This window comes from Drosophila navojoa, chromosome 5, assembly GCF_054131105.1.
Source record: "Drosophila navojoa isolate 15081-1374.11 chromosome 5, UAZ_NAV_1.0, whole genome shotgun sequence".
In the NCBI taxonomy this organism is placed as follows: domain Eukaryota; kingdom Metazoa; phylum Arthropoda; class Insecta; order Diptera; family Drosophilidae; genus Drosophila; species Drosophila navojoa.
The window spans coordinates 21661465-21670944 of record NC_142893.1 but is presented as its reverse complement, the minus strand read 5'-3'; the positions used below and the strand labels follow the sequence as shown (position 1 = coordinate 21670944).

General features: G+C 43.1%; 3 protein-coding genes across 3 annotated transcripts in view; all 3 read left to right on the top strand.

The window, feature by feature from the left end:
- The first annotated feature begins 97 nt into the window (after nucleotides 1-97).
- On the top strand, nucleotides 98-2576 carry LOC108654026 (uncharacterized). Its single transcript, XM_018105028.3, has 3 exons — nucleotides 98-744; nucleotides 1309-1653; nucleotides 1714-2576. The coding sequence occupies exons 1-3, from the start codon at nucleotides 541-543 to the stop codon at nucleotides 2515-2517; spliced, it is 1353 nt and encodes a 450-aa protein (XP_017960517.1). The 5' UTR covers nucleotides 98-540; the 3' UTR covers nucleotides 2518-2576.
- Nucleotides 2577-2812: 236 nt separating this feature from the next.
- Nucleotides 2813-9480, top strand: part of Ip6k (Inositol hexakisphosphate kinase) — a 30460-nt gene continuing 23792 nt past the window's right edge. The window contains exon 1 of the mRNA XM_018105021.3: nucleotides 2813-3028. The gene's annotated coding sequence lies outside the window, so the exon portion shown is untranslated. The remainder of the gene's footprint in view (nucleotides 3029-9480) is intronic.
- Nucleotides 2895-7395, top strand: LOC108654023 (uncharacterized). The gene is made up of 4 exons (XM_089261601.1): nucleotides 2895-3028; nucleotides 3332-3659; nucleotides 4073-4636; nucleotides 4705-7395. Exons 3-4 carry the CDS (start codon nucleotides 4112-4114, stop codon nucleotides 6820-6822), a joined length of 2643 nt encoding a protein of 880 aa, XP_089117727.1. The 5' UTR covers nucleotides 2895-3028; nucleotides 3332-3659; nucleotides 4073-4111; the 3' UTR covers nucleotides 6823-7395.

Sequence of the window (9480 nt, the reverse complement as noted above, 5' to 3'; positions counted from 1 at the left end):
ATTGAAAAATAAACTCTAAATTATTTGATATTTAAAGATTTATATTAATATTAAGTGTGATTATAATTTGATATTTCTTATTAACATAAATTTAAGTACCAAATAATACTTTTGTATTTTGATTTGTAATACTTTATAGTATATGACTTTGCATAGGTAAATGTTGGGAATGGACAAAATGTTTGAACCCATTAAGATATTGGGCAGTGTTGTGTGCTTAGTTTTTATTATCTTATCTCGGCCTCGCATTGAGAAATGACGTGCAGGCCAAAAGTTTTCGTTCAATGATTAATCAATTCAGTTGTTTGGCTATGCGAACGCACTCGTCTCTGAATCTGCCAGCTTATCCTTCAGCGCATAGATAAATATGGTTATATGGCTACATTCGGTATTTATCGGGAATTTGCGGTCAAGTTGAATACTTTGGATTGAGTCGAAATAGCTGACTATTTAGAATTGCGAGCCTCAGTTTCAATTTGCCAACGATAGCGCGCGCACCTCGATAGCGGAATACTTAAGATCGCCACTCGTAGCCGAGCCATGTACAAATCTAGCTATGTCTTGGGTGTTGTTCTGCTGCTGGTGCTTCTATCCACGTGCTGCCAGGCGTACGAGGAGCGTCCAGATTTCTGCATAGAGACGGAGCCGATGCTCTTGGCGGACATCAAGCGGCAAATGCTTGCTCCTCTACAAAATCAATCAAAATGCAATATAACTGCAACAATATTGACGCCAAATGAAAAGGTGAGTTCAAATAGTGCAAATCGGTAATTCAAATTTTAATGAACTGCAAATTTTTTAATGGATTGCCCACACGGTCTCATTATAAAGCAATTAAACAGATATATGTACGTATATACGACTAATTTCTCACTCATGAAAACTCATATTGAGTGATCAAAATAGTCTCTCAAATCCGCCACCTTATATAGCAATCGATCAATCAGCCGAGGTGAAGGTTGAGAGTTCGGTTCGGGCAGTCAATGCGAACAAGTTGAGCACAGATAGGTCCTTAAATGATAATTTCAAGGCACTTGAGTCATGGACAGATATCTATACGTATATATTGGGAAATTGAGTTCATATGTATGTAACAAGTATTATATAGCAAATAAATCAGCTTAACTCAATAAGCACTGGCACTCTATATACTGTGTAGAGAGATATTCCCAATTCAATCAACTGGGCGATAAAGAAAGCGGGCAAACGGGAATAGTGTCTGTGAATAGATAATGCGAACAGCCTAGATAACGGAATTATTTATGCGTGTACTAAATTAAATTAAATCTGTGATTGACTAATCCACAGGAAAGACTGTATGATACCATGTGCGCGGATCACGGCTCCTTGACTATCAAACGGAGCAATCATCACTTCTTCAAATTGCTCAACGGGGAGCTCTTTGGGCGTGGAGTACAAAACGACATATGCAAACGTGGCGAGGACTCGGTGCTGGCCTGGGTGCCGTACAAGATCATGATGCAAAACTATGCGGCCGAACTGAATCCCAGCGAGCGACTCAGCTACATAGCCAAGGCGACCAGTGTGGAGCGCGAAAAGACGGAGCTCTGCCACTTCCGGCACGCCGATCTGGTCAACAATGTGATGGACAGTCTGTTCACATGCGTGGTCATGATCTTTGAAGATAACTTTGTGAGTACATTCGGGATATGCTATTGTATCATCTCTAACTGCCAGTGCACCTTCTTATAGTATGGCATAGACGACAGCATCAATGTGCTTGTGGAGTTGCAGCCGGTGATGTACCAGCTGCGCAACATCACCTACCAGCCATGGCGCAATATCACCAACAGCTACAAAATGCGTCTCGGAGACGGCGTGCTCAAGAATCCCAGCAACCAGCGTAAACCCATTTATGGCAGCCTTAGTTATGCATATGTCGAGAAGATTCGCTTGAACACGAGCAGCTTCTACAACGACGAGCAGCTGGAGAAATTGCCGCTGCTGCTCGAGCATCGTGGCGCAATGGTGGAGCTGGATATAGACGGTGTAGGCGGCATAGATGTGCAAGAGCAAGCGTATTTTGGACGAACCATGGATGCCCGCAGCGAGGTGAAGGTTCAAGTGATTGGCCAGTGGATGGACCTGCATAGAGAGATTAGCGCAGACCTGTACAATTATTATGGGTTTGGCCTGCAACATTATAGACAGCACATATCTGGTGTCCAACTGACGTTCGTACGCATCGACGACACTGAGCCGGCATTCGAATCACCCGAATCCAATAATCTGGTCAAAGCGTCGCTGTTCCGGGACATGGACTCAGCACCAGCCAGGATGAGCGTAAATGGCTCAGCGGTATTAACGGAGTGGGAGGCAGAACATCAGCAGGCTGATGATTCCTTCTATCCCTGGTTTGTGATCAGCTGCCTGCTCTTTGGCATAATTGTTCTCATCCTGGTTTACGGAATTGTTCGCGTCTACAATAAAAGGACTAAGGAGAGGCAAAAGTACCAGCTGGCTAACACCAGCAGCACGCCGGCCAATGCCATTTAGAAGTTAAGCAACATTTTTAATACGTTTCATATAGGAAAATCTATGCATTTTGTTCAGAATTCAATTAGAGTTTTTTTATGAATTGAAACCCAGTTCATTTTTTATTTTACAAGCAGCTGTTTGATTAGCTTGATATTTGCTTTTATAATAATAATAAATCGATATCCCTGATAAACAACAATGTTAAAGCCCTGTGTGACGTCACATTTTCTATGGCAGCTGAATTTGTGCCCGTTTCGACGGCACCTTATAAGAGCTTTCGTCATGGCATGACAGTCCTTAAAGTTTTCGTACCCGGCGCAGCTGTTACGTGGGCGTGTGTGATGCGAGTGAGTGTTTTGTGGGGCAGTTGCTAATTAATAAATGTGCCTATCTATTAAAAAGTGCATTGGCGGACGACAAAAAGTCGCAAAAAGTGCAATCAAGCAAGGCACAGTGAAATTGTGAAAGTGTGTTATATAGTTTGTGAAATGTAAAATCCGCGAGCTGGCGTCCTGTTAATCAGCAAAAGGTATGTAACTCGTTTATAGACACCTACTAACATAATCTTAATATTAATGCATTTTGTTAGTAAGCTTAATTGTTAATTGTTTCACCTACACAAAGAATGCACATGTGTACGTGTTTGTTGTTTGTTTTCTACTAAAAATTTGGTGCGTTTTTGTGTTGGATGAGTTGGCAGCCCCATGAACTATAGCCGCGTCACATACGCATATCTCACTCACACAAGCAGAGGACGGGGCGAAGCAAAAAAGAGAGCTCTATATACGTGCAGCGCGAGTGTGTGGGTAATCGTCGTTTCACGTCGTTTCAGCTAGCTCGCGGATTCTGCAGTCGACAGAAGAAGACAAAAGCAGCACCACTGCGGTTGCACAGAAATTTCATTCATCGAATTTTTATTAATTTGGCACTGGTCGAAGTCTAGTTATTTCATTTCCTTGCCAGAATAACCAACTGGTGCACCATTTGTTTTTGTTTCGCATCATTTCAAAACAAACTCACGTTTGAGTGCTTAAAATGTGAAATAAAATTAGTTTTTCGCTTTGAAATCGCGTGACGCGGCCATATTTAAAAAATAATTTAATGTCGAATGCAGTGCAAAGGCAAAGCGAGGCTACATAAATTATATAAATAGTGCTTGGGTAAGTCAGTTTTTGGCTTATGTTGCTAAAAACCTTGACCAATAGAGCGAAAAGTATGAGAATTTAATCGGATAATTGTTAAAAATTTAATAGAAATACATGCAAAACATATTTGTTTCATTTACTGCGAAAGTAGTAAAAATATGATTTTTCGCTCGCACTAATACCAGGTTGGTAAATTGTGTATAACTAGTTGTCGTCGTCGTCGTGTCGTGTCGACTATATAGTTGTCTCGCTTGCACCGCTAGCGGCGAGTTGCCAGAGCGTTGGCCAAACGTCAGTGCTGCCAGAATATCTAAAAGCGCTAAAATTTAAAATTGCGCTTATCAACAAAAATTCTCATATATTTTCGCCTCTGGAAAAGGTTTACAGTGAAATCAGGCAACAAGTGTTAAATTCCATAATGATTATAGAAAGAAGCTGTAATTGAAGGATTTATCGAAGCCGTCGCAATGATGGACCGTAAGAAGGTACTGGAATTGGACAAAATCTGCCGCTTATGCATTTCGGAGCGCAAGGAAATGCGTCCGCTGTTCAGTGAAAAAGTACCCGAAATGCTGATGGACTGCACTAGTGTGCGTGTCGAGCCCACCGAGGGCTGGCCCGACAAAATCTGTGTGCAATGCGTCCATGCAGTTAGTCGGAATCATGCATTTAAGTCGCTTGTCGAGCGTAGCGACAAAGAACTCCGCGAATATATAAAGAGCTTGACGGTACGCCTTGGAATGGATGAATCGCTTACACCGCAAGAGCGCAAGCAACAGAAGCTGCTGCAAAAACAGTTCAAGCATCAGCAGCAGTTAGAGGAGCAGCACCAAAAACTTGAACAGCAAATACTACAGCAACAGCAGCAATTGCAACAGCAACAACAGCAGCAGCAGCAACAACAACAGCAACAGCAGCAACAGTCATCTATATATCTTCTACAACAGCCACATCAATTACAACAGCAGCAGCAGCAACAACAACAGCCGAAGGTATAAAATTCAAAGAAATCGTGCACCAGATTTTCTTTATCAATTCTCTTGTTTCCACTCTCGCACAGCCCAAGAACAAACTGAAACCACTGCGAAAAGGCAGTTCACGCCAGTCAAAGAAACACCAGGAAATGGTTCACCTTCTGCCGGAGCCAGCGCCTCCGCCACCCCCACCACTGCTTCAGCAACAGCAGCAGCCACAACAGCAGATACAACAAATTCAGCTGCCAACGCTGCAGCCGGCGCCTGCGCAACTGCTGCCAACAACGACGGCACAGCAAATCCTCTTGCCGAATGGACAGTTTATAACGACGCAAATTGTGACGCCGCAGCTGGCGCAGATTATCAGCCCACAAACGACGGCATCGAATGCCGCAGCATCGGCACAGGCGCAATTCCTGCCCCAGTTGCTGCAGGCGCCCAATGGCCAAACGTTACAAATTGTTCAGCAGCCGAACGGCACACAGACGCTACAGCTGGTGCAGTTGGTGCCGCAGCGAAGCATGGCGCCGGCGATAACGACGACCACGACAACGGACATGTGCACTACGAGCAGTGGGGCCTCTTTAGCTGAAGCGGATGTGCAGCTGCTGCACGATGGCGAAATGGACGATGAGGATCTGGACGAGGTTTACGAACACTTGGACGGCAAGGGTCATACCTTTGAGACGATAGTCCTGGACGATGATCAGCAGCAAGACTTTCTAAAGGACCCGCATCGTCAAGTGCTCATCGACGAGGAATACACGCAAAGCGAAACACAGGAGCAGGAGACAGATGAATACTTTGACGAGCAGCTGCTGGACCACGAGGATGGGGTCAAGCACGAGGAAGACGATGATGATAATTTCATCATAGAGGAGATTCAATTAGATGAGGACGATATGCTTGAGGATGCGGACGGAGAAGTCGATGGCGATGGCATGACGAATGTGGACGAATGCGAGTATATAACGGATGACCAAGACCACGGCCTCGGCGGCGATGTCGATGATGAGCTGCACTATGCCATAATGGAACCGCCCGATGGCGATGTCAGCGCCAGCGACATGGATCAGGCCTTCATAGATGTCGAGCAGCAGCAGCAGCAGCAGCAGCAGCAACAACAACAACAGCAACAACAGTTGCAGGAACAGCAACAACAGCAGCAGCAGCACCAGCAACAGCAGCAGCAGTCTGTGGACCTGCAAAACATATCCTTGGAGAATGCTGTCGTAGAGTTTGGACAGGATGCATTGGTCGCACCCACATTACATGTCAGCAGCACACCCAGTCCCACGCCCAGCTCAGCGAAACGTGCGCGTCGTGGAAACACACAGGCCCAACCGCAAACGCAACTGGTAGAGACGCCGTGCAACCACCAGCATAGTCCGCCCACCATAAGCAGCAAGCTGGCGGCGGCCAATTCGCGGCAGCTGGTGCAGACGGCGTCAGTGATAGCAGCAGCCGGGGCTGATGACAATTACGAGATAGATGCGAATCTGGTCACGGAGTTCATCAGACAGCATACATCACCTTTGGGCTCGGGTCGTTACATCTGTCACCTGTGCAACACAGAGTTCCGGCAATTCAAGGGCCTCCAGAGTCACATGCACTCACACACCAATTGGATACGGGCCAATTGCAAGAAGCAGCCCCAGTGCGAGATCTGCTTGAAGAGTTTCAAGGGGCCGGGCATGCTGCGCATGCACATGAAGACGCACGACGCGGAGACGAATACGCCGCTGTGCAACATCTGCAACCGTACATTCAAATCGAAGGCGATCCTCTACAGGCATCGGCAGACGCATCAGCAGCGCGCCTATTGCTGCGGCGTGGCTAATTGCCGCAAGAATTTCTCCAATGCGGCCAATCTGCGATGGCACGTGGAGCGCAAGCATCCGGAATGCGTTGAGCCGCTCTACAAGTGCGGCGAATGCTCCACACTGTATGACCACATCGACAGCCTGCAGCATCACGTGGAAAATACAGATCATGGCAGCAATGCCAGCGAGGCGCAAACAATTATCACCACCAGCTCCAATGCGGCCTTCAGCGGCGCCGTTAGCATTGTCAGCAATGGCACCGACATGTCCAGCATGATAGCCGCCGCACCAAACGCCCTCAGTGGCACAACAGCCACTGGTGATACGCATGCCGTTGTCGTCGGCTCATCCGGGGAGATGTACTTCGTGACGCAGGCGTAGCCAGCGCAGTTCGCCGACATTGCCGGCAACTCCGAGTGCCTGCTCGGCATGTAAATCCTAAACAGGCATCTAGATATAAAGAGAGAATAACTAAATACACATGCATATATATAGACATATATATATTATATATTTTTATACTACCCCCATAGGATATCTATACGTAAATATAGTTTGTACACATACACACTCTCTCACACCCATACACACACACCTTGCAATGCTAGTTGTCTGTCAATGTAGTTCGTTCGTAGTACTCGAATTTTGGATACGGCATTTAAATTGTATAATAATAATTCATAGAGAAGCCGTTCTTAGGCATAAGCTCTTAGGTTTTAGCAAACAAAAAAAAAAACACACACACACACAGCCGCAATGTATTCAACATTATATATAGTAAATATATATATTCTGTATGGCTATAGAATATTTCGTACATCCGAAACTGTTCATTGCGGCTACAGATGTAACCAGATTTGATTTTCAGACTGGATTTTATTTAGACTAAATTTTTCGGCTTGGTTTGCATTGTTGGGCATTGATTATTACTAAAAACAAAGCAAAAGAACTAAAGCATAGAATTGTTTTAAATGCAAATAAAATTTAAATAACTATATTATAGCTGTAACTGTTGTTTAACTCACGTGTGTTTGCACAAATATACACAACCCACATAACACCTTAAGCCGCTTTTCTTTCGCTTGTTACAGTTAGCTGGCTCAACAGCATAAATTAACGGGCAAAAGCAATTGAGGTTGTCAAGGTCTCATCGTTGATCGATTCCCTTTAACGACAGCGACACGTGCCTTCCATTCCATTTGATGGCAATACCTATGGTATAAGCAGTTCTATTTTTATTCATTCCGGGTATTACATCTCGAAATAAGCATATACATTTCCATAACTTTTTACCAGACGATACCGGATATGGTTTGCTAAAGAGGTTTCCATTTTTCCAATAAATATATGCGTAATGATATGGTTAATATTCAAGGTCTCTCTTTCTATTCTCTTAGAGTTATAAGTGTATATTTATTTTGGTTCCAATTGAATTTTGGTTTTAAATTTACTGCATCAGCTAAGTCGACGAATTGGAAATTTGATTCCTTCTGAATGGAAAACGTAATAGATTTCAATTTTCTTTCAGCAAAATAGAGAATATTCAAGAGAAGACGCAATTCAATCGCCCTCAAATATGCATTTGTTTTTGGGTCAGCTGATTGTTGTTTGTGCTGCCTTTGAGGTTCTATACCCTGTAAATATTACCAACGTCATAGACGTGTGTCAATCAATTTATATACTGTATATATAAACGATTATTATCTGGTGCTTACCAAAAAGATATACATAATATATATAGTCTATATATACAGTCCGCATATCGTTAGAGTAAAGCTTATCCACGATTTCAATGACTAATGCCGTGTGAATTGAAACAATTTCGTGCTACAAAATTCATTTCATGCTCTGAGCATGCTAAAAATCTGTTTTGAAAACTATTTTGTCCGCATTCCTTGCATTCACTTGATATGAAATGAATTATTTACCTTCCATGCCACCACCCACCCCGCTGTGCAGGTTTTCTAAATAATGGACCTATTTACGTAGGTGAGAAACATAATAATTATACTCATTTTAACTTCATTAACATTTGAAAAGGCAACAATGTGGCAATGCGAGAATCACGTCACGTTCGATTAGAATTCAAGCGAATTCAATTAAGACTTATTTAATTAAGTTTCTCTGGCTATGCTGGTTATCAAATAAACATCGATAAATTTGAATGCCAGTTCAATGCATTTATTTTTCACTGATTTATTTATTTAATATTCATGTTTCAAGTATTTCAAGAAAATTTAAGAATTTTTCCTAGATATTGTATCTACATATATGAGTAATTTTTATTGCAAGATACCTACAAGTCGAGATATGTTAAACTTTAAATGTTAATCGATGCAAGCATAAAGAAGTGAATTTGTGATCCATCAGGGTACAGAGTATCTCTTAGCCGGGTTTGCCTAGCTAGCTAACAAAAAAGTTCAATAGACATAATATAAGATATAGTTCTGAATAGGTAGATCTATGCTCTGCTCAACTGCCTACAGGATATCTACTAGTCGTACCCGTGCAGCTATTCTGGATTACCCAGTGCGTCACTTAATACTTAATGCGCAGCACTTTATGGCGTATTGCAGCATAGTTTACAACGCAATTCGTTAATTTGGGCGATTCTTAATGAGCTTCTGCTGAAATTTGGCCTAAAAAACCAAAGGAAAAACAAAATTGAATATTATTTTCTTGCTTGGTTCATTTACAGGTGCCGTTCGGGGCATATCAGTGGGGCACAGGGGAGCTGGTTGGACACACGCTCCATCTATATAAATAATTATCAGATGGTAAACTCAAGTGCACACTCGGCCATATTGTCTGACTTACCTGTGTCAATATTGTCCAATTTGATAATTATTATTAATTAGCAGGCAACTTTGGCGAATCCATAAGAAGTGCTGACAGTCGAAATTCCCATAAATTTCCCATTATTTATGGCGTAGCTGATTCGCCCTGCCTGGGTGCCCATTAATATGACAACCCGATTAGATAACCAATTAGAGCGGGCTTCAAGTTCCGTTCCTTTCCGTTACTTAGGGCCCAGAACTA

What these genes read in the sequence shown, in the direction of transcription:
- LOC108654023 (XM_089261601.1), top strand. Translation starts at nt 4,112, where the DNA reads ATGATGGACCGTAAGAAGGTACTGGAATTGGACAAAATCTGCCGCTTA. An exon ending in AGCAACAACAACAGCCGAAG is followed by an intron (nt 4,637 to 4,704) that starts GTATAAAATTCA and finishes ACTCTCGCACAG; the next exon opens with CCCAAGAACAAACTGAAACC.
- LOC108654026 (XM_018105028.3), top strand. Translation starts at nt 541, where the DNA reads ATGTACAAATCTAGCTATGTCTTGGGTGTTGTTCTGCTGCTGGTGCTT. An exon ending in TATTGACGCCAAATGAAAAG is followed by an intron (nt 745 to 1,308) that starts GTGAGTTCAAAT and finishes ACTAATCCACAG; the next exon opens with GAAAGACTGTATGATACCAT. An exon ending in TGATCTTTGAAGATAACTTT is followed by an intron (nt 1,654 to 1,713) that starts GTGAGTACATTC and finishes ACCTTCTTATAG; the next exon opens with TATGGCATAGACGACAGCAT.